Source organism: Ornithorhynchus anatinus, chromosome 21 (genome assembly GCF_004115215.2).
Source record: "Ornithorhynchus anatinus isolate Pmale09 chromosome 21, mOrnAna1.pri.v4, whole genome shotgun sequence".
Lineage (NCBI taxonomy): Eukaryota > Metazoa > Chordata > Mammalia > Monotremata > Ornithorhynchidae > Ornithorhynchus > Ornithorhynchus anatinus.
The window spans coordinates 22,608,233-22,632,966 of record NC_041748.1 but is presented as its reverse complement, the minus strand read 5'-3'; the positions used below and the strand labels follow the sequence as shown (position 1 = coordinate 22,632,966).

At 50.9% G+C, this 24,734-nt stretch overlaps 2 protein-coding genes and 2 gene segments (V, D, J or C); all 4 read right to left on the bottom strand.

The window, feature by feature from the left end:
* The window catches only part of LOC100682076 (immunoglobulin lambda-1 light chain), a 197,557-nt gene that overhangs the window by 116,324 nt on the left and 56,499 nt on the right, over positions 1-24,734 (bottom strand). The gene's annotated exons all lie outside the window — the stretch shown is intronic.
* LOC100681294 (immunoglobulin lambda-1 light chain) overlaps positions 1-24,734 on the bottom strand; it is a 152,024-nt gene that overhangs the window by 106,099 nt on the left and 21,191 nt on the right. The window lies entirely within an intron of this gene.
* On the bottom strand, positions 6,853-7,418 carry LOC120639072. The segment is given in 2 exon segments: positions 6,853-7,196; positions 7,352-7,418. Coding segments are annotated over 2 exon segments (360 nt in total).
* On the bottom strand, positions 20,237-20,790 carry LOC120639070. The segment is given in 2 exon segments: positions 20,237-20,547; positions 20,684-20,790. Coding segments are annotated over 2 exon segments (363 nt in total).

The following is a 24,734-nucleotide window of genomic DNA, read 5'->3' as shown; positions in this document are numbered from 1 at the left end:
GGTCTTACGCTCATTTACGTGGAGTCAGAATAAATGGTGATGTCAAGAAACCAGCCTTAAAGTCTATTCTATGGCTCAGGGACTAAATTTTTCCAGATCCGCCAACATTCCAATATCTGTTCTAAAGGAGCATTGCGATCAATCAATCCATCGATCGATCGTATTCATTGAGTGCTCACTGTACACAGAGCACTGTACTAACTGCTTGGGAGAGTATGATACAACCCAGTTGGATAGGAAGCAGTGCAGCTTAATGGATAGAGCATGGGCCTGGGAGGCAGAAGGAACTGGGTTCTAAACTACTCAGGATCGCCACTTGTCTGCTCTGTGACTTTTGACAAGTCCCTTAATTTTTCCGTGCCTCAGTTACCTCATCTGTAAAATAGGGATTAAGACAGTGAGCCCCATGTGGGACAGACACGAACTGTGTCCTATCTGATTGCTTCTATATACCCCAGAGCTTTTTCAGGACTTGATACATAGTAAGCGCTTAACGAATATCATAAAAAAATGGGTCGGTGGACACAATCCCTGAATGTAAAGAGCTTAGAGTTTCAAGTTGGAGACAGACATTAGAATAAATGTATAAATTTGGACATACACATAAATGGTATGGGACTGAGCATGCTGTGAATAAACAGGTCAAATCCAAGTGCACAGAAATCTCAAAAGAGAGAAGGAACTGGGGAAGTAAGGGCTCAGATGGGAAAGGCATCCTGGAAGAGATGTGGTTTTCATATGACTTTGAAGGTGCGGGAGAGAAAAGGTCTGACAGATAGGAATGGGGAAGGAGTTCCCGGCCAGAGGCAGCACATGGGCATGGAGTCGGCGGCAAGATAGACGAGGTCGACTTACTGTGAGTAGGTTGACAATTCAAGGAGCAAAGTGAATGTGCTGTGTTGTAGAAGATAATCAGTGAGGCAAGATACGAGTGGACAAGGGTACTGAGTGCTTTAAAGTCGATGGTGAGGAGCTTGTGTTTGAGGTGGAGGTGGATGGGCAATCACTGGAGGTTCTTGAGGAGGGGGGAAAACATGGACCGGACATATTTTTAGAAAAATGATCCAGGCAACAGAGTGAAATATGGACTGGAGAAGGGAGCGAGAGAAGTCAGGGAGGTAAGCTAGACAGCTGACACAGCAGTCAGGAAAGGATAATCTAAGTGATTACATCAATGTGGTGTCAGTTTGAATGGAGAGGAGAGGGTGGATTTTAGTGATACTCTGAAGGTAGAACTGTCATTGTGGTGACAGATTCAATATGAGGTATGAATAAGAGCGATGAGTCAAGGATAATGCCCAAGATTAGGGGCTTGTGAAACAGGGGTGATGGTGGTGCTTTCTACAGTGAAGCAAAAGTCAGGGGAAGGGCAGAGTTTGGGTGAGAAGATAAGGAGTTCTGTTATGGACATGTCAAGTTTGAGGAGTCAACAGGACACGCAAGTATAGATGGCCTGAAGGCTGGAGGAAATGAGAGATTGCTGAGAAGAAGAGACATCAGGGCTGGAGATGTAGATTTGAGAATCATCCCCTTAGAGAAAATAGGTGAACCCATGGGAGCAAATGAGTTCTCCAAAGGTGTGGGTGTAGATGGAGAATAGAAAAGGACCCAGAGCTGAGCCCTGATGGACTCCCCTCAGTTAGTGGGTGGGAGACAAGAAAGAGCCCCTGAAAGAAACTGAGAATGAGCGGCCAGAGAGATGAGAGGAGAACCAGGAGAGGACAGCATCAGTGAGGGCAAGATTGGATAACGTTTCCAGGAAAAGGGGTGGTCGAGAAGGATCAGTATGGAGTAGAGGCCTTTGAGAGAAGCCGGACTGGATGAAGACAAATGGGGAGTAAAGATTGAGGGAAGGAATATAAACAAGCTTCATCATGCTGACGATACAACCCTCTTAGCAGAAAATGAAGAAGATCTGAAGGGCATATTATTCAAAATTAAAGAACAGAGCAAATAGATGGGCCTACATCTGAATGTCAAGAAAACAAAGATCATGACAACTGGAAGTTTTAACACATTTGTAGTGGATGGAGAGAAGATTGCAATAGTTGACAACTTTTCTCTCCTGGGATCGATAATCAGTAATAAAGGAACCAGTAGCCAAGAAATACGTTGAAGATTAACGTTAGGAAGATTAACTTGATGGCAGAATCTGGAAGAAGTCATGAAATGTGCTGATGCAACAATGGCCGGAAAAATACAAACTGTCAACTCTACGGCATTTCCAGAGACAACATATGGATCTGAAAGCTGGACAGTGAAAAAAACAGGATAGAGAGAACATCGATTTTCAGGAATATGTGGTATTGGAGAAGACTTCTGTGAATACCGCGAACTGACCGAAAAAACAAACAAGTGGATTTTAGAACAAATTCAACCCAAGTGGTCTTTGGAAGACCAAATGATGACTTAAATTAGCATATTCTGGATTTATAATCAGGAGGACTAATTCTCTGGAGAAGACAGTAATGCTAGGAAAAGTCCAGGGAAAAGGTGGAAGAGGCAGACCAGCTGCTAGATGGATAGAGACCAGAACAACAACAACGGAAGAACCGTCAGAAAGGTTGCGGATCACGACGGAGGACGGGACATTCTGGGAAAGTATATCCATGGAGCGCCTACGGATCGGAAACGACTCAACGACACTTAATAATAATATTGAGACGTCTTTGGAGAAGAAATGAACCGGGTGGTAATCAGGAGAGGAAGGAGAAATGGCTCGGAGTGGTAAGGTGAGGTGAGGTGGGGAGGCAGAGGCCAGTCTGATCCTCTCATTGCTGTAAGGGAACAAATAGGGAAGGCCGATGGAGCAGCTCTCCGGTCCCTCACCCGTGATCCTTCCTCAATCCCACATGGACTGCTCAAACTGTGTGGGCTGAGAACGCCCTCTGCTGTACCTTGGACCAAACACGACCGCCGGTTCCGTCCCCTCCACCACTTCCCGATTCCTCCCCCAGCCCCCGCCTGGCCTCAGTCTCCTGCTGCTGAGAAGGTTGGGAGAATTGGTAGCTGAGTTCACAGTCTGTCCCTTGACAGACTTTGAGGGGTCCAGTGCTGTGGGAGACCCGGTCCCCGACAGTCCTTTCCCGGTGTGTTCCATGAATAGGGAATGAAATGGGGCCACCCGGCCCTGGCCTGCGGTCCGACCATCCCTTCCCAGAATCACAGCTCTGCTAGAGGGGAGGGGATTAGGACTCGAGGGGAAAGAAAGCAATGGAGACATGGCTAGGCGACTGTGACCGTGTCCCCAAATTAGGACAGATGCTCTCTGGCCTCGGTGACACCAGTGTCCTGGCCCCCGGTCCGGTCAATTCAGCAGAGGCATCCTGGACAAACCAAAGAAGGGAAAAGAGCAAAAGGCAAAAGTTTCCCCCAGGAAAGACACAACTTCTAGACGGGCCAGACAAGGGGAGCAGACATGCAGGGTGGCCACCGGCCGATCCCCCTTCACCCCACATCTCTAACCAGCCTGTGTCACCACATTACGGTGCCATGGTAGCAATGGGAAGAAAGACACGTGCAGGGCCCAATACAACGACGGGGCCCGGGACAGAGACCAGACTGTCCTACAGAGAGCTGACCTCCTCCAGGAGGCCTTCCCAGTCTCAGCCCTTGTCCTCTCCTCCTCTTTCCCTCCGCATCGCCCCTAATTCCTCCCTCTGCTCTACCGGCCTCCCTCCCCAACAGAACTTGCATATACATGTACGTATTTATAATTCTATTTATCAATGGTGTGTATATCTAAAATTCCATTTATTTTGATGCTATTGATGCCCGTCTACTTGTTTGTTGTCCGTCTCCACCCTTCCAGACTGTGACTCCATTGTCGGGCAGGGATCGGCCCTTTCACGAACTGTACATTCCAAGTGTTTAGTACAGTGCTCTGCACACGGAAAGCGCTCAGTGAATTTGACTGAACGAATGAATCTGGGAGGAAGGGGCAGAGCAGGGGGATGGGGTTTTTTGTCTCACTTCCCCATCGCCCTGTATCACTGTGAGCATAATAGTAAGTATCCTGACAGTAATAATCAGCCTCGTCCTCGGCCTGGGCCCTGGAGATGGTCAGCGTGGCCGTGCTCCCGGACTTGGAGCCGGAGAACCGGTCGGGGATCCCGGAGGGTCGGTTGCTATTATCGTATATAACCAGCACCGGGGCCCGGCCGGGTTTCTGCTGGTACCAGGCTGCATAGCTACCGCTAACCCCGGAGCAGGTGAGTGTGGCCGTCTGGCCCAGGGCCACAGAGGCCGAGGGCTGTTGAGTGGGCGCAGACCTCACGAAACCTGGAGGAGAGAAGAGAAGGGAAGAGGTGAGGCAGGACTGCAGCGGCCCCCTCCCCCCAATCGATATCATCCCCGCCGATGCAGTCCCCGGGGCCGGGGCCCTTAGGAGGGCCCGAGCCGCCCCCGGCCGCACCTGTGCAGAGCGCCAGGAGGAGGTGGAGGAGATGGAGGAGGAGGAGAGGCGTGCGGGCCATGGCGGACACTGAGCGAAGCGCTGCGCTCCCCAAGGCCCCGGCTGCGGGCCCGGCCTCCCCCACCGCTCTCTTATCCCCTCCCCGCGACCCCCGACGGGGCCCCGCAGGCAAATCTGCTCCCCGCTCATTGGCTGACGCGGACGCTGGGGGCGGGGCCTCAGACGGGCCTGGGCCGGGTGGGAGGGGACGGACACCAGCGACGGGGCGCGGGGAGGGTCTCTCTGTGTCTGTCTCTCTTTCTCTGTCTCTGTGTGCATCCTGCCCTGCCCTTCCTCCGCCGCCCCCGCTCAGGCCCCCGCCCTCCCTCGGCCCGGACGGGACCCTCACCCACCGCCCGGGGGCGCCAGGGAGCTGCCACACCCACCGGCCTGGCAGGGAGCCACTGCCCGACGGCGCCCCCTGGCGGCCCCGCCCTCCGTCACACCCTCGGGCCTCCCCCCCCCCCGCCCACCGGCCAGCCACTGCTCCTTCCAGCCCGCGGGAACATTGACTGAGCCCTCCTGCGGTTCAGGAGGCTGGAAATTAGATTTTGATCAAATCCCATTAAAGATATAAGGGCAAAAGTGAAAACGGGCTACAGATACGTAGAAAAGATGAAACGGATCCCAAAATCATGGACAAATACACAGAGGCAGAACAAAGATCAGTAGACTGCTTTGGCTAGGGAGGCGGAATTTCAGGCTTCTCCCTACCCCGAGTCCACGGTCCCCACCGTGGCCACGGTGCTTAGAACGGTGGTGATGATGATGATGGAGGTATTTGTTAAGTGCTCACTAGGTGCTAAGCACTGTCCTAAGCGCTGGGGCAGGTACACGGTAATCGGGCTATCCCTCGAGGGGCTCTTCCAGCAAAAAGCCTTTCCTGAAGGTTTTTTTTGAAGCAGTCAGTGACCAGTTCCCTTTTAACAGAGGAGCAAATAAGAGGAAATGGGCATAAGCTTCAGCAAGAAAGGATTTTTTTTTTTACTTTCACCACTGGCTAATGGCACGCCTCGCAGTTACAAAACGAAAGAAAATTGTTGGTTTCAAAACTTAGAAAGGGACACTTGGTGAAATTAACTGACTGCTCTTAATCCCCATTTTACAGATGAGGTAAAAGAAGAAGAAAGAAGAAGGAGAAAGAAGAAGAGATCTTTAGAGAGGCATTGATGTGGGGGATAATCAAGACAGGAAGTAGAAAGCGCTCCGAATGGCAGGGTGAGATGAGATGGGGCAGGAGAGGCCAGTTTGATTCTTTACTAGCTATAAGGAAACAAATAGGGGAGGCCGGGAGAGCTGCTCTCCGGTCCCTCAACCATGATCCTTCCTCAAGCCCACGTGGCCTGATTAAATGTGGGCTGAGGCACCCTCTGCTGGCCCTGGCATCAGAAACTAACCCCAGTCCCTCCCTCCTCACCCCTTTCTGATTCCTTGCCCAGCCCCTGCCTGGCCTCAGTCTCCTGCTGCTGAGAGCGTTGGGGGAATTGGTAGCTGAGTTCACAGTCTGTCCCTTGACAGACTTTGAGGGGCCCAGTGTTGTGGGAGACCCGATCCCACACAGTCCTTTCCTGATGTGTTCCATGAATGGGGAATGAAATTGGGCCACCGGGCCTGGCCTGCGGTCTGACCGTCCCTTCCCAGAATCACTGCTCTGCTGGAGGGGAGACGATTAGGACTCGATGGGAAGGAAAGCAATGGAGACGTGGCTAGGCAACTGTGACAGCAGCCCCAAATTAGAATAGGTGCTATCTGGCATCGGTGACACCAGAGAACCGGGCCGGTCATTTCCCCCCAGGGGGCCTGGACAAACATTAAGGTGGGAAAAGAACAGGAGACAAATGTTTCCCCCAGGAAAGACACAACTTCTAGACAGACCAGACAGGACGAAGTGGACACGCAGGGTTGCCACCGGGCCATCCCCCTTCACCCCAAATTGCAAACAATCCTGTGTCACCACATTAACGCGCTATGGTAGCAATGGGAAGAAAGACACGTCCAAGGCCTGAGAGAGCGAGGGGTCCCGGAATGGAGACCAGACTGTCCTACTGAGAGCTCACCACCTCCAGGAGGCCTTCTCAGTCTCACCGCTTGTCCTCTGCTCCTCTTCTCCTCCGCATCACCCCTACCTCCTCCCTCTGCTCTACCGACTTCCCTCCCTGACAGCACTTGTGTATATTTGTACATATTTATTATTCTATTTTATCAATAGTTTGTATATATCTATAATTCCATATATTTTGATGCTACTGATGCCTGTCTCCCCCTTCCAGACAGTGAGTCTGTTGTCGGGCAGGGATCGGCCCTTTGCCTAATTGTACACTCCAAGTGTTTAGTACAGTGCTCTGCACACAGTAAGCACTCAGTAAATTCGATTGAATGAATGAAACTGGAAGGGGCAGAGCAGGGGGAAGGGTTTTTTTTGCCTCACTTCCCCATCACCCTGTGTCACTGTGAGCACCATAATCGCTACCATCCTGACAGTGATAATCAGCCTCATCCTCGGCCTGGGCCCTGGCGATGGTCAGCGTGGCCGTGTTCCCGGAGCCGGAGCCGGAGAACCGGTCCGGGATCCCGGAGGGTCGCTTGTTACTCTTGTATATAACCAGAACCGGGACCTGGCCAGGTTTCTGCTGATACCAGCTTGCACCATAGGCAGTACTAAGCCCGGAGCAGGTGAGTGTGGCCGTCTGTCCCAGGGCCACGGACGCCGAGGGCGGCTGAGTGGGCGCAGACCTCACGAAACCTGGAGGAGAGAAGAGACGAGAAAAGGGGGTGAGGCAGGACTGCAGCGGCCCCCTGCCCCCAATGGAGATCATCCCCGCCGGGTCCTCCCTCCCGGGCCGATGAAGTCCCCGGGGCCGGGGCCCTTAGGAGGGCCCGAGCCGCCCCCGGCCGCACCTGTGCAGAGCGCCAGGAGGAGGTGGAGGAGGAGGAGAGGCGTGCGGGCCATGGCGGACACTGAGCGAAGCACTGTGCGCCCCGAGGCCCCGGCTGCGGGCCCGGCCTCCCCCACCGCTCTCTTATCCCCTCCCCGCGACCCCCGACGGGGCCCCGCAGGCAAATCTGCTCCCCGCTCATTGGCTGACGCTGACGATGGGGGCGGGGCCTCAGACGGGCCGGGTGGGGGGGCGGACACCCCCGACGGGGGGGGGGAAGGTCTCTTTGTTTGTGTCTCTGTGTGTCTCTCTCTCTGTCACCGTGTCTCTGTGTTTGTTCAGAGACACACATGTAATCATAATTATGATGATCACTAAATGGTCAATAAAGAAGTCAGAGGGGAGATGCCGGGGGGAGCTGCGGGCAGTGGGTAGGCGATCCAGTCTGAGGTATAGTGCAGAAGGTGGGACAGACAAAAAACAGTGAGATCAGGCCTGAAGATTCTATTTATTGCCATTTGTTTTTTTTAATGAGATGTTCATCCCCTTGATTCTATTTATTGCTATTGTTTTTGTCTGTCTGTCTCCCCAGATTAGACTGTAAGCCCGTCAGCGAGCAGGGACTGTCTCTATCTGTTGCCGATTTGTACATTCCAAGTGAGGAAGGGGGGCCATGGGCGAATCCAGAGGGACGGCCCCAAAACAGCCAGTGCACAGTCCAAGGCAGGTCTACTGACTTCGGGAGAGGACACTGCGGGGGGGCTTCACGCCCCAAGCGCGAGGTTTCCCCCAGCGCGGTTCGTTATCGAAAGGCGAGCCGACCTGGAGTCGCCACAAACAATCGGGCTAATCGGGAAGCGAGACCATGCCTACGGGCATGTTAACAAAGTATAAAAGGAGAAGAACAAAGGACTTGGGTGCGCTTCCCTTCCCCTCGAGGGATCGCCGGCCACTTTTAAATTCCTGGCGTTATAACTGGGACAGGGGGCTGGGAGTTGGGAGTGAAATAAACATGTTTTGGCCTTTATTCCCTCGGAGTAATTCTTTACTCACCCAGGTTCTGAACCATAGTAGTCGGTAGCGGATCGCCAACCCAAGTGCTTAGTACGGTGCTCTGCACTTAGTAAATACTATTGAATGAAGACTTCAATGCCTTCTTTTGGGAAGGTGTAGAAGGAAAAAACACACAACTCAAACACAACCGCCCCTTCTTGCGACTCCACCACTTGTCTTCTGTGTGACCTTGGGTAAGTCACTTCACTTCTCTGTAACTCAGAGAAATAGTGACTTCTCTGTAACTCTGTAAAATAGGGAGTGAGACTGTGAGCCCCACATGGGACAGGGCCTTTGACCAACCCAACTCAATGGTATGCACCCCAGGGCTCGGTACACTGCCTGGCACATGGTAAGCGCTTAGCAGATGCCAAAATTATCATTGCTATTATACCTATACCGTATAGGCTCTGGACTGTAAACTCTACGTGCTCAGGGAACATATCTGCCAACTCTGTCGTATTGTACTCTCCCCAGCGTTTAGTACCATCCTCTGCACTTAGTAAGTGCTAAATACATACCATGGACGATGATGGTGATGCCTAACCCGGGTGAGTCAACTCCACGAGGCTCTTCTGCCACCTTCAGGCCTCTGGGAAATTATACCCACTGTCTGGAACTGCAGCTGCAGACGAAATACACTCCACGAAATACACTTCAGACTGAGTGGAGGTGCTGCGAGGCCTTTCGGGTAGAGCGCGGGTCTTGGAATCAGAAGAAACTGAATTTTAATACCGTCTCTGTCACTTGCCTGCTGTGTGACCTCAGCTAAGTCATGCCATTTCTCTGTGCCTCGGTTCCCTCATCCGTAAAATGGGGATGAAGAATTTGAGCACCATGTGGGACATGGACTGTGTCTTACGTACTATGTATGCCAGTACTCTGTGTACCTCTACGTACTCCAGTGCTCAGTACAGTGCCTAGCATATAGGAAGCACTTAACAAAATACCACAAAAAAACAAAGCCACCTTTTACTGATCCTGGGAGTGAGACCTAAAACTGCACCAACCTGTCATTCTGGCAGCCAGGCCATGGTGCCCAATCAGACGCTCATGCTTCTGATGTTGACAGAGAATAGAAAAGGACCCAAAGCTGAGTCCTGATGGACTCCCCACAGTTAGGGGGTGGGAGACAAGAAGGAGCCCCTGAAAGACACTGAGAATGAGTGGCCAGAGAGATAAGAGGAGAACCAGGAGAGGACAGCATCAGTGATGGCAAGGTTGGATAATGTTTCCAGGAAAAGGGGTGGTCGAGGAGGATCAGTATGGAGTAGAGACCTTTGAGAGAAGCCGGATTCGGTGAAGACGAATGGGGAGTAAAGATTGCGTGAAGGAATATAAACAAGCTTCGTTATGCTGATGATACACCCTCCTATCGGAAAATGGAGATCTGAAGGGCATATTATTCCAAGTTCAAGAACAGTGCAAATAGATGGGCCTACATCTGAATGTCAAGAAAACAAAGATCATGACAACTGGAAGTTTTAACACATTTGTAGTGGATGGAGAAAAGATTAACTTTCTCTTCTGGGATCAATAATCAGTAATAAAGGAACTAGGAGCCCAGAAATATAGCCCAGAAATACACCGAAGATTAATGTTAGGCAGACTAACCTCATAGCAACAAAGAGATTGGAAAGAGTCATGAAATGGACTGAGGCAAAAATCGCCACAAAAATACAAATGGTCAACTCAGTGGTTTTTCCAGGGACAATATATGGATCCAAAAGCCGGACAGTGAAAAAAACAAGATAGAAAGAACATAGATTCTTTGTACATGTGGTACTGGAGAAGGCTTTGGCATATACCACGGACTGCCCGAGAAACAGACAGATGGATTTTAGAGCAAAATAAAACCAAAGTGGTCGTTGGAAGGCCAGATGACTCGACTTTAATTAGCGTATTTGGGACTTATAATCAGGAGGACTAATTCTCTGGAGAAGACAGTAATGCTAGGAAAAGTCCAGGAAACAGGTGGAAGAGGCAGAACAGCAGCTAGATGGATAGAGACCAGCACAACGACAACGGAAGAACCGTTAGAAAGGCTGCGGATCAGGGCAGGGGACAGGACGTTCTGGAGAAAGTATATCCACGGAGCACCTACGGAACGGAAACGACTCAGCGACGCTTAATAATAATATTAAGACGTCTTTGGAGAAGAATTGAACCGGGGGATAATCAGGACAGGAAGTAGAAATGGCTAGGTGGGATGGTGAGGTGCGATGGAGAGGCAGAGGCCGGTCTGATCCTCTCACTGCTCTAAGGGAACAAATAGGGAAGGCCGATGGAGCCGCTCTCGCGTCCTTCACCCGTGATCCTTCCTCAAGTACACATGGGAGGCTCAAACTGTGGGCTGAGAATGTCCTCTGCTGTACCTGGCATCAAAGACAACTGCTGGTCCCTCCCTCCTCATTCTTGGCCGTTTCCTCCCCCAGCCCCTGCCTGGCCTCAGTCTCCTGCTGTTGAGAGCTTTGGGGGAATTGGTAGCTGAGTTCACAGTCTGTCCCTTGACAGACTTTGAGGGGTCCAGTGCTGTGGGAGACCCGGTCCTCTACAGTCCTTTCCCGGTGTGTTCCATGACTAGGGAATGAAACGGGGCCACCCGGCCCTGGCCTGTGGTCCGACCGTCCCTTCCCAGAATCACTGCTCTGCTAAAGGGGAGGGGATTTGGCCTCGATGGGAAAGAAAGCAATGGAGACACAGCTAGGCGACTGTGACCGCTGTCTCCAAATTAGGACAGATACTTTCCGGCCTCGATGACACCAGAGAACTGGCCCCAGCCCGGTCAATTACCCGCAGGGGTCTAGGAAAAACCAAAAAAGGGAAAAGAACAAGAGGCAAAAGTCTCCCCCGGGAAAGACACAACTTCTAGACAGGCCGGACAGGGGGGAGCGGACAGGCAGGGTGGCCACCGGCCGATCCCCCTTCACCCCAAATCTCTAACCAGCCTGTGTCACCACGTTACACTGCTATGGTAGCAACGGGAAGAAAGACACGTCCAGGGCCCGACAGAGTGACGGGGCCCGGGACGGACACCAGACTCTCCTGAGAGCTCACCTCCTCCAGGAGGCCTTCCCACTCTCAGCTCTTGTCCTCTGCTCCTCTTTCCCTCCGCATCACCCCTACTTACACCCTCTGCCCCTACCGGGCTCCCTCCCCGACAGCACTTGCGTATAGATGTACATATTTATTATTCTATTTTATCAATGGTGTGTATATATCTATAATTCTATTTATTTCCTTTGATGCTATTGATGCCCGTCTACCCGTTTTGCTGTCTCCCCCTTCCGGACTCTGAGTCTGTTGTCGGGCAGGGATCAGCCCTTTCCCCAACTGCACATTCCAAGTGTTTAGTACAGTGCTCTGCACACAGTAAGCACTCAGTGAATTCGACTGAAGGAATGAATCTGGGAGGAACGGGCAGAGCAGGGGGAAGGGGGTTTTTGTCTCACTTCCCCATCAGCCTGTGTCACCGTGAGTAGCATAACTGCTAGCATCCTGACAGTAATAATCGGCCTCGTCCTCGGCCTGGGCCCTGGAGATGGTCAGCGTGGCCGTGCTCCCGGACTTGGAGCCGGAGAACCGGTCGGGGATCCCGGAGGGTCGCTTGTCATTATCGTATATAACCAGTACAGGGGCCTGTCCGGGTTTTTGCTGATACCAGCTTGTCCAATAACTAGTACTAACCCCGGAGCAGGTGAGTGTGGCCGTCTGTCCCAGGGCCACAGAGGCCGAGGGCGGCTGAGTGGGCGCAGACCTCACGAAACCTGGAGGAGAGAAAGGAAGAGAAGAGGTGAGGCAGGACTGCAGCGGCCCCCTGCCCCCAATCGATATCATCCCCGCCGATGAAGTCCCCGGGGCCGGGGCCCTTAGGAGGGCCCGAGGCGCCCCCGGCCGCACCTGTGCAGAGCGCCAGGAGGAGGTGGAGGAGATGGAGGAGGAGGAGAGGCGTGCGGGCCATGGCGGACACTGAGCGAAGCGCTGCGCTCCCCGAGGCCCCGGCTGCGGGCCCGGCCTCCCCCACCGCTCTCTTATCCCCTCCCCGCGACCCCCGACGGGGCCCCGCAGGCAAATCTGCTCCCCGCTCATTGGCTGACGCTGAAGCCGGGGGCGGGGCCTCAGCCACCTCGGCCTGCGGGGGGGCGGGGGGGCGGGGAAGCGGGAGGGGGGGTCACCACCGACGGGGGGGGAAGGTCTCTTTGTCTCTGTCTCCGTGTCTGTGTGTGTGTTCGGAGACACACATGTAATCTTAATAATCATGATGATCACTAAATGGTCAATAAAGAAGCCAGAGGACAGAAGCGGGGGGAGCTGCGGGCAGTGGGGAGGCGATCCAGTCTGAGGTATAGTGCAGAAGGTGGCACAGACAAAAAACAGTGAGATCAGGCCTGAAGATTCTATTTATTGCCATTTCTTTTTTTTTAATGAGATGCTCATCCCCTTGATTCTATTTATTGCTATTGTTTTTGTCTGTCTGTCTCCCCAGATTAGACTGTAAGCCCGTCAGCGAGCAGGGATTGTCTCTATCTGTTGCCGATTTGTACATTCCAAGTGAGGAAGGGGGGCCATGGGCGAATCCAGAGGGACGGCCCCAAAACAGCCAGTGCACAGTCCAAGGCAGGTCTACTGACTTCGGGAGAGGACACTGCGGGGGGGCTTCACGCCCCAAGCGCGAGGTTTCCCCCAGCGTGGTTCGTTATCGAAAGGCGGGCCGACCTGGAGTCGCCACAAGCAATCGGGCTAATCGGGAAGCGAGACCATGCCTACGGGCATGTTAAAGTATAAAAGGAGAAGAACAAAGGACTTGGGTGCGCTTCCCTTCCCCTCGAGGGATCGCCGGCCACTTTTAAATTCCTGGCGTTATAACTGGGACAGGGGGCTGGGAGTTGGGAGTGAAATCAACATGTTTTGGCCTTGTTAATCCCCTCGGAGTAATTCTTGACTCACCTAGGTTCTGAACCATAGTAGTCGGTAGTGGATCGCCAACTCAAGCGCTTAGTATGGTGCTCTGCACATAGTAAGCGCTCAATAAATACTATTGAATGAATTGAATGAAGACTTCAATGCCTTCTTTTGGGAAGGTGTAGAAGGAAAAAACACACAACTCAAACACGACCGCCCCTTCTTGCGACTCCACCACTTGTCTTCTGCATGACCTTGGGTAAGTCACTTCACCTCTCTGTAACTCAGAGAAATAGTAACTTCTCTGTAACTCTGTAAAATAGGGAGTGAGACTGTGAGCCCCACATGGGACAGGGCCTTTGACCAACCCAACTCAATGGTATGCACCCCAGGGCTCGGTACACTGCCTGGCACATGGTAAGCGCTTAGCAGATGCCAAAATTATCATTGCTATTATACCTATACCGTACAGGTTCTGGACTGTACACTCTATGTGCACAGGGAATTTATCTGCCGACTCTGTCGTACTGTACTCTCCCTAGCGTTTAGGACTGTCCTCGGCACTTAGTAAGTGCTAAACACATACCATGGATGATGATGATGATGATGATGATGATGATGGTGATGCCTACCCCGGGTGAGTCAACTCCACGAGGCTCTTCTGCCACCTTCAGGCCCCTGGGAAATTATACCCACTGTCCGGAACCGCAGCTGCAGACGAAATACACTCCAGACGGACGGGAGGAGCTGAGAGGCCTTTCGGGTAGAGCACGGGTCTTGGAATCAGAAGAAACGGAGTTTTAATACCGTCTCTGTCACTTGCCTGCTGTGTGACCTCAGCTAAGTCATGCCATTCCTCTGTGCCTCGGTTCCCTCATCCGTAAATTGGGGATGAAGAATTTGAGCACCATGTGGGACATGGACTGTGTCTTACGTACTATGTATGCCAGTACTCTGTGTACTTCTTTGTACTCCAGAGCTCAGCATACTGCCTGGCATATAGTAAGCACCTAACAAAATACCACAAAAGAACAAAGCACCTTTTATTGACTCTGGGAGTGAGACCTAAAACTGCACTCAGGCCGTGATGCCCAATCAGACGTTCCTGCTTCTTGAGAGTTGGGTAGCAAGGAAGAAGAGGTCTAGGGAAGGGGAGAAATGGCACCCTAGCAGAAAGCAGGTTGGGTACATCGATCAAATTGCATTGACTGTCCCTCCCATTAGATCCCAAGCTCCTCTACTCGGATGCTCCGCCAACCCCTCATATTTAATATGTCCAAAATCAAACTCTTCATCTTCCCATCAAACCCTATCCTCCACCAGACTTTCCTACTGCTCTGTACAACACGACCGTCCTCCACATCTCAATTCCGCTCTCCCTCCTGTTTAGAATATGAGTCCCTTTTGGCACAGCGATCGTGTTTGACCTGAATCACTTACATCTACCCTACTGCTTAGAACAGTGCTTTGCACATAAAATAAATATAGTAACTGTTATCACCAACTACTACAGGCCCATACCCTCGGCATTATCCTTGACTCCTCTCCCTCCCTCAAAACACATTTTCAGTCTGTCACAGAAGCCAAACCGTTCTACCTCCACAACATCTCTAGAATCTGTCCTTTCCTCTCCATCCAAAATGCTATCACGTCGATGCAAGCACTTGTCATTTCCTTTCTTGACTCCTCTCTGTCCACCAACCTCCTCTCTGACCTCCCTGCCTCCTGTCTTTTCATTTCAGTCTATATTGCACTCTGCTGCCCAACTCAGTTTTCTAAAAAAGACAATCAGCCCACATCTCCCCACTCCTCAAAGAACTCCAGTGGTGGCTCATCCATCTTTGCATCCAACAGAAACTCCTTTCCATTGACTTTTAGGCATTCGATCAGGTTCCCCCTCCTTCCTTACCTCACTGATTTCCTACTGAGGAGCATGCGTGGTCTAGTGGAAGAACGGGCCAGAGCACCTGAGTTCTAATCCCTGCTCTGTCACCTGTCTGCCGTGTGGCCTTGGGCAGGTAACTTCACTTCTCTGGACCTCAGTTTCCTCGTGGAAACCGTGGGGATTCCGGATCTGTTCGTCCTCCTACTTAGACTGTGATCCCCGTGTGGGACCGAGACTTGGTCCAACCTGATTAACTTCAGAATGGTGCTTGACATAAAGTAAGAGCTTACCAGATTCCCTAATTAATTTCATCACTACAGCCCAATCCACATGGTTCACTCCTCTAACGTTTATCTGTTCTCTCTAACCCGATCTTGTCTATCCTGCCCTTGACCTGTTCCCCACATCCTCCCTCTAGCCTGGCACTCTCTCCCCCTTCATAGCCTAGAGACCACCACGGCCTCCATCTTCCAAGTCCTAACAAGATCATGTCTCCTCTATCAGGCCTTTCCTAACTCCTCATTTCCCCTTACTATTTCCTTCCCCTTTGCCTCACCTATCCTTGCGGGGGTGTACTCCTTAAGCACCTTGTCACCTCACTCTCAACCTCACAGCATTTACGAACATATTCCTCCATTCTGCCACTTCCCCTCTCTGTAATTTATTTTAATGCTTGATGCCCCTTCTGGGTTGTACATTCCTAGTTAGCAGAGACCACGTCTATTGCACTGTCTAGATCAATCGATCAATCCAACGACGGTATTGATAGAACATTCATTACGTTCACGGCACTGAACTAAGCGCTTAGGAGAGTACAAGAAAATTAGCAGACATGTTCCCTGACCATAACTAGCTTGTAGCTTAGAGGAGGAAACAAACAATAACATGGATACGTTCATCATTTATCATATCTGATTTTAAATAAGTATCTAAGTACCAAGGGTGGGTGAACTGTACTCTCCCAAGTGCCGAATACGCTGTCCAGCACACATTAGGCACTCAGTAAATACCATCGATTGACAGATGGAATTGCAGGCTTCCTATCTTTTCTTCAGTTGCGTGTTCCCTAAATCCCCAGTACAGTTCCACGCTCACAAAATGACAAGGAAGGAGGTGGTGGAGATGGGGAAGATGACAATGAATAAGTGGTGACGTCAAGAAACCAGCCTTAAATTCTATTCTATGGCTCAGGGACTGAATTTTTCCAGATTTGCCAACATTCCAATATCTGTTCTAAAAGAGCATTGCAATCAATCAATCCATCAATCGATCATATTTATTGAGTGTTCACTGGGCACAGAGCACTGTACTAACTGCTTGGGAAAATATGATATAACCCAGTTGGATAAGAAGCAGTGGGACCCAATGGGCAGACCATGGGCCTGGGAGGCAGAAGGAACTGGGTTCTAAAATCAGGATCACCACTTGTCTGCTCTGTGACTTTGACAAGTTCCTTAATTTTTCTATGCCTCAGTTACCTCATCTGTAAAACAGGGATTAAGACAGTGAGCCCCATGTGGGACATGAACTGTGTCCTACCTGATTGCTTCTAACTACCCCAGAGCTTTTTCAGGACTTGATACATAGTCAACGCTTAACGAATACCATGAAAAAATGGGTTGGTAGATACAGGGATTAGAGTTTCAAGCAGGGAAGACAGACATTACATTAAATGCATATATTTGCATATGTACACAAATATATGGGGCTAAGCATGGTGTGAATAAACAGGTCAAATCCAAGTTCCAGGGCATTTCAGAAGAGAGAATAGGGGAAATCAGGGTTCAGATGGGGAAGGCATCCTGGAAGAGATGTGATTTTAATATGACTTTGAAGGTGTAGGAGAGAAAAGGTCTGTCAGATATGAAGGGGGAGGATGTTCCCGGTCAGAGGCAGCATGTGGGCATGGAGTCGGAGGCAAGATAGATGACATCGACTTACTGTGAGTAGGTTGGCAATTCAAGGAGCAAAGTGAGTGTGCTGCACTGTAGAACATAATCAATGAGACAAGATAGGTGGAGATAAGGTGACTGAGTGCTTCAAAGCCAATGGTGAGGTGCTTGAGTTTGACGTGGAGGTGGATGGGCAATCACTGGAGGTTCTTGAGGAGGGGGGAAAACGTGGACCGAACATATTTTTAGAAAAACGTTACAGGAATTTCCATAGAGTGAAAAATGGACTGGAAAAGGGAGTGACAGAAGTCAGGGAGGAAAGCTAGAAGGCTGACGCAGCAGTCAGGAAAGGATAGTCTAAGTGCTTGTATCAATGTGGTGTCAGTTTGAATGGAGAGGAAAGGGGGGATTTTTAGTGATACTCTTAAAATAGAACTGTCATTGTGCTGACAGATTTAATATGAGGGATTAATAAGAGTGATGAGTTAAAGATAACGCTCAATATTAGGGGCTTGTGAAACAGGCAGATCGTGGTGCTTCCTACAGTGAAGCAAAAGTCAGGGGAAGGGCAGAGTTTGGGTGGGAAGATAAGGACTTCTGTTTTGGACATGTCAAGTTTGAGGAGTCGACGGGACATGAAAGTATAGATGGCCTTAGGGCAGGAGGAAATGTGAGACTGTAGAGAAGGAGAGACATCAGGGCTGGAGATGTAGATCTGGGAATCAAGCCCATAGAGAAAATACGTGAAGCCATGGGAATAAATGAGTTCTCCAAAGGAGTGGGTATAGATGGAGAATAGAAAGGAACCCAAAGCTGAGCCCTGAAGGACTCCCTACAGTTAGTGGGTGAGTGACAAGAACGAGCCCCTGAAAGAAACTGAGAATGAGCAGCCAGAGAGATAAGAGGAGAATCAGGAAAGGACAACATCAGTGAGGGCAAGATTGGATAACGTTTCCAGGAAAACGGGTGGTTGAGGAGGATCAGTATGGAATAGAGGCCTTTGAGAGAAGCCAGATTCGATGAAGACGAATGGGGAGAAAAGATTGCAGAAAGGAATATAAACAAGCTTCGTTATGCTGATGATACAACCCTCCTAGCAGAAAATGAAGGAGATGTGAAGGGCATATCATTCCAAGTTCAAGAACAGTGCAAATAGATGGGCCTACATCTGATTGTCAAGAAAACAAAGATCATGACAGCTGGAAGTTTGAACACATCTATAGTGGATGGAGAAAAGATTGCAATAGTTGACAACTTTCTCTTGTGGGATCAATAATAAATAATAAAGGAACTGGTAGCCCAGAAATACACCGAAGATTAATGTTAGGAAGACTAACTTCATAGCAACAAAGAGATAGGAAAGAATCATGAAATGGACTGAGGCAAAAATCGCCACAAAAGTACAAATGGTCAACTCTATGGTTTTTACGGTGACAATGTATGGATCCAAAAGCCGGACAGTGAAAAAACATGATAGAAAGAACATAGATTCTTTGTTAATGAGGTATTGGAGAAGGCTTTGGCGAATACCATGGACTGCCCGAAAAACAGACAGATGAATTTTAGAGCAAATTAAAACCAAAGTGGTCATTGGAAGGCCAGATGACTCGACTTTAATTAGCGTATTTTGGACTTATAATCAGGAGGAGTAATTCTCTGGAGAAGACAGTAATGCTAGGAAGTCCAGGAAACAGGCGGAAGAGGCAGAACAGCAGCTAGATGGATAGAGACCAGAACGACGACAACGGAAGAACCGTTAGGCTGCGGATCAGGGCAGAGGTCGGGATGTTCTGGACAAAGCATATCCGTGGAGCACCTATGGATCGGAAACGACTCAGCGACACAATAATAATATTGAGACGTCGTTGGAGAAGAAATGAACAGGGGGATAATCAGGACAGGAAATAGAAACGGCTAGGGGGGGTGGTGAGGTGAGATGGAGAGGCAGAGGCCAGTCTGATCCTCTCATTGCTATAAGGGAAAAAATAGGGAAGGCCGATGGCGCTGCTTTCGGGTCCCTCACCCATGATCCTTCCTCAACCACACATGGGCAGCTCAAACTGTGGGCTGAGAACGCCCTCTGCTGTACCTGGCACCCCAGGCAACGGCTGGTCCCTCCCTCCTCATTCTTGGCCGTTTCCTCCCCCAGCCCCTGCCTGGTCTCAATCTCCTGCTGTTGAGAGCGTTGGGGGAATTGGTAGCTGAGTTCACAGTCTGTCCCTTGACAGACTTGGAAGGGCCCAGTGCTGTGGGAGACCCGCTCCTCCAAAGTCCTTTCCCGGCATGTTCCATGAACAGGGAATGAAACGCGGCCACCTGGCCCTGGCCTGCGGTCCGACCGTCCCTTCCCAGAATCACTGCTCTGCTAAAGGGGGGGAGATTTGGCCTCGATGGGAAAGAAAGCAATGGAGACATGGCTAGGCGACTGTGACCGCTGTCCCAAAATTAGATGCTTTCTGGCCTCGGTGACACCAGAGAATCGGCCCCAGGCCGGTCAATTCCCCACAGGGGTCCAGGAAAAACCGAAAAAGGGAAAAGAACAAGTGGTAAAAGCTTCCCCCAGGAAAGATACAACTTATAGACAGGCCAGACGGCGGGTACAGACACGCAGGGTGGCCACCAGCCGATCCCCGTTCACCCCAGATCTCTAGCCAGCCTGCGTCACCACGTTATAGTGCTACGGTAGCAACGGGAAGAAAGACACGTCCAGGGCCCGACAGAGCGACGGGGCCTGGGACGGACACCAGACTGTCCTACTGAGAGCTCACCTCCTCCAGGAGGCCTTCCCACTCTCAGCCCTCGCCCTCTGCTCCTCTTCCCCTCCGCATCGCCCCTACTTATTCCCTCTGCCCCAACAGGCCTCCGTCCCCGACAGCACTTGCATATAGATGTACATATTTATTATTCTATTTTATCAATGGTGTGTACATATCTATAATTCTATTAATTTATTTTGATGCTATTGATGCCCATCTACCTGTTTCGTTGTCCGTCTCCCCCTTTCCAGACTCTGAGTCCGTTATCGGGCAGGGATCGGCCCCTTCCCGATTTGTACATTCCAAGTGTTTAGTACAGTGCACTGCACACAGTAAGCACTCAGTGAATTTGACTGAACTAATGAATCTGGGAGGAAGGGGCAGGGCAGAGGGATGGGGGTTTTTGTCTCACTTCCCCATCACCCTGTGTCACTGTGAGCAGCACCGCTACCATCCTGACAGTAATAATCGGCTTCGTCCTCGGCCTGGGCCCCGGCGATGGTCAGCGTGGCCGTGTTCCCGGACTTGGAGCCGGAGAACCGGTCGGGGATCCCGGAGGGTCGGTTGAAACCACTGGGAGTACCGTATATAACCAGTACAGGGGCCCGGCCGGGTTTCTGTTGGTACCAGGACATATAGCTACTGCTAACCCCGGAGCAGGTGAGTGTGGCCGTCTGTCCCAGGGCCACAGACGCCGAGGGCGGCTGAGTGGGCGCAGACCTCACGAAACCTGGAGGAGAGAAGAGAAGAGAAAAGGGGGTGAGGCAGGACTGCAGCGGCCCCCTGCCCCCAATCGATATCATCCCCGCCGATGCAGTCCCCGGGGCCGGGGCCCTTAGGACGGCCCGAGGCGCCCCCGGCCGCACCTGTGCAGAGCGCCAGGAGGAGATGGAGGAGGAGGAGAGGCGTGCGGGCCATGGCGGACACTGAGCGAAGCGCTGCGCTCCCCGAGGCCCCGGCTGCGGGCCCGGCCTCCCCCACCTCTCTCTTATCCCCTCCCCGCGACCCCCGACGGGGCCCCGCAGGCAAATCTGCTCCCCGCTCATTGGCTGACGCTGACGATGGGGGCGGGGCCTCGGCCGGACCGGTGGGGAGTGGGGCGGACACCACCGACGGGGCGGGGGGAGGGTCTCTCTGTCTCTGTGTGTGTCTTTCTCTCTGTTTCTCTGTGTGTGTGTGTTCAGAGACACACATGTAATCATAATAATTATGAATATCACTAAAGGGTCAATAAAGAAGTCAGAGGGCAGATGGGGGAGGGGAGGGGAGGAGGCAGGGGAGGGCGATCCACACTGAGGTATAGTACAGAAGGTGGGACAGAGAGAAAAGAGTGAGATCAGGCCCGAAGATTTTGATGCCTCACTCTAGGCTTCAAGGCTCTCCATCACCTCGCCCCTTCCTACCTCTCCTCCCTTCTCTCTTTCTACCGCCCACCCCGCACGCTCCGCTCCTCCGCCGCCCACCTCCTCGCCGTCCCTCGGTCTCGCCTATCCCGCCGTCGACCCCTGGGTCACGTCCTCCCGCGGTCCTGGAACGCCCTCCCTCCTCACCTCCGCCAAACTGATTCTCTTTCCCTCTTCAAAACCTTACTTAAAAATCACCTCCTCCAAGAGGCCTTCCCAGACTGAGCTCCTCTTCCCCCTCTACTCCCTCTGCCATCCCCCCTTTACCTCTCCGCAGCTAAAGCCTCATTTTCCCCTTTTCCCTCCGCTCCTCCCCCTCTCCCTTCCCATCCCCACAGCACTGTACCCGTCCGCTCGACTGTATATATTTTGTTACCCTATTTATTTTGTTAATGAATTGTACATCGCCTTGATTCTATTTAGTTGCCACCGGTTTTTATGAGATGTTCTTCCCCTTGACGCTGTTTAGTGCCATTGTTCTTGTCTGTCCGTCTCCCCCGATTAGACTGTAAGCCCGTCAAACGGCAGGGACTGTCTCTATCTGTTGCCGACTTGTTCATCCCAAGCGCTTAGTACAGTGCTCTGCACATAGTAAGCGCTCAATAAATACTATTGAATGAATGAATGAATGCCTTCTTTCGGGACGGTGTAGAAGGAAAAAACACTCAAACACGACCGCCCCTTCTTGCGACTCCACCACTTGTCTGCTGTGTGACCTTGGGTAAGTCACTTCACTTCTCTGTAACTCAGTGAAGTGTAAAATAGGGAGGGAGACTGTGAGCCCCACGTGGGACAGGGCCTTCGTCCAACCCGACTCACTGGTATGCACCCCAGTGCTAGGTACAATGCCTGGCACATAGTAAGCGCTTAGCAGATGCCAAAATTATCATTTCTACTATATCTATACCGTACAGGCTCTGGACTGTAAACTCTACGTGCTCAGGGAACGTATCTGCCAACTCTGTTGTATTGTACTCTCCCTAGCGTTTAGGACTGTCCTCTATACTTATTAAGTGCTAAATACATACCATAGATGATGCTGATGATGCTGCTGATGATGGTGATGCCTAACCCTGGTGGGTCAACTCCGCGAGGCTCTTCTGCCACCTTCGGGCCCCTGGGAAATTATACCCACTGCCCGGAACCACAGCTGCAGATGAAATACACTCCAGACGGACGGGAGGAGCTGAGAGGCCTTTCGGGGAGAGCACGGGTCTTGGAATCAGAAGACACTGAATTTTAATACCGTCTCTGTCACTGCCTGCTGTGTGACCTCAGACGAGTCACATCACTCCTCCGTGCTTCAGTTTCCTCATCTATAAAATGGGGATGAAGACTGGGAGCCCCATGTGGGACATGGACTGCATCTATATACTATGTACACCAGTACTCTATGTACTTCTATGTACTCCAGTGCTCAGTACAGTGCCTAACGTATAGGAAACACTTAACAAAATACCATAAAAAAATAAAGCCACCTTTTACTGACTGGGAGTGAGAACTAAACCTGCTCCCTACCTATCTGGCTAACAGGCCGTGGTCCCCAATCAGACGTTCCTGCTTATTGAGAGTTGGGTAGCAGGGAAGAAGAGGACTAGGGAAGGGGAGAAAAGGCACCCTAGGAGAGAGCAGGTTGGGTATGGGGATGAAAGTGCATGGAATGACCCTCCCATTAGATCCCAAGCTCTTCTACTTGGATGCCCCACTAACCCCTCATACTTCATAAGTCCAAAGTCAAACTCTTCATCTTCCCATCAAACCCTGTCCTCCACCAGACTTTCCTATCACTCTGTACAACACAACCGTCCTCCACATCTCAATACTGCTCTCCCTCCTATTTTGAATATGAGTCCCTTTTGCGACAGATACTGTGTCACAGAGGAAGGGACCTCTCTGTGTTTGAGTCTCTCTCTCTCTGTCTCTCACATTCTCTCTCTCTCCACTTGGCTGCACTTCCCATCGTTCACAAAATTAACTTTTTTTCCTGACAAACCAGGAATCAGCTCTCGAGCATACGAAGGTCTGCTCCTGCCTGGTGTTGAAGTAGAGTCATCTTGCATCGAATTGGAGAGGAGAGTTTCCGTTCTTCTCTGCCTTCCCTCACTCCCAAACATCTTTCTCTTTGTCATTCTCCATCAGATCCTCATTTTCCCAGACATCAAGACTGCCAGATCCAATCGGGCCAGTGGAATCCTCATGGGAATCCTGAGGAATCCCTTGGGAAGGGGTTCTAAGATCATCCAAGACATCAATCCATCAATTGATCGATGGTATTTATTGAGTGCTTACTATGAGCAGAGCACTACACTATTTGGGGGACTACAAAAGAAGAGAATTAGTAGGCTTGTTCCCGCCAATAACGAGCTTACAGTCCCAAAGGGCAGACAGACAGTAATGAAAAAATAAGTAATTTATAATGTAAAATTAAAGGTGCTAGAAGAGGTGCCAGTAGTAAATAAACTCGTGTCTATCATATCCGCTCAAATGCAATGCAGAGTCTGTGAATTTTTTCTTCAACAGAGACCAGGGCCATGCACTGGTTTGGGGGGATGGTGAGAAGCCTTTGGGGGTGTCCGGTGTAAATGTGAGGGGAACGAGATGAGGGTCAAAGGCTCCATTGTCCCATAGTCTGAGCCCCAAACAGCTGATGGGCTGCAGTTCTTTAGTTCTCCTTTCAAACTTCAACTACGTGAATCCAGGCACTTATCCCATCCCACCATTCAGTCTATGTTTCCCCACTCCTCAAGAACCTCCATAGGCTGCCCATCCACCTCAACATCAAAGAGAAACTTCTCACCTTTGGCTTTAAAGCAAGCAATCAACTTGCCCCCACCTAATTTACCTCCCTAATTTTCTAATACAACCTCACTCACACGTGGCTCCTCTAATGCCAACTTACTTTGCCCTGACCTTTTCTATCACACTTCTGACCTACCTCCCAAATAATGCCTCTGTCCTGGAAATCTCTCTTCATATCAATCACTCTCCCCATCTTCTATGCCTTATTAAAAGTACATCTCCTCCAAGAGGCCTTCTCCAACTCAGCCCTTGTCTCCTCTTCTCCCACTCCCTTTTGTGTTACCCTTGCTCTTGGATTTGCACACTGATTCATCCCTCCCTCAGTCCCAGGGCACTTATGTACACATCCATTATTTATTTTTTTACATAAATATCCGTCTCCCCTTCTAGACCTTAAGCTTGTTACGGGCAGGGATCGTGTCTACCAACTCTAGTGTATTGTACGCTCCCCAGCACTTAGTAGATTGGTATGCACACAGTCTAGGCTCAATAAATACAACTGATTGATCGAAAGACTGCTTGAGTAAGGTCACCAGAAGCAGCTTCGGCTATTCTGAGACAAACACAACTGCCCCTTCCTACAAACCAACACTGAACAATCTCAGGACTGTTATACTGTCCTGGGCAGGGAATGCGTCTGCCAACTCTGTTGTACTCTCCCAAGTGCTAGGTACAGTGTTCTGCATGTAGCAAGTGATAAACAGAGACCATTGAT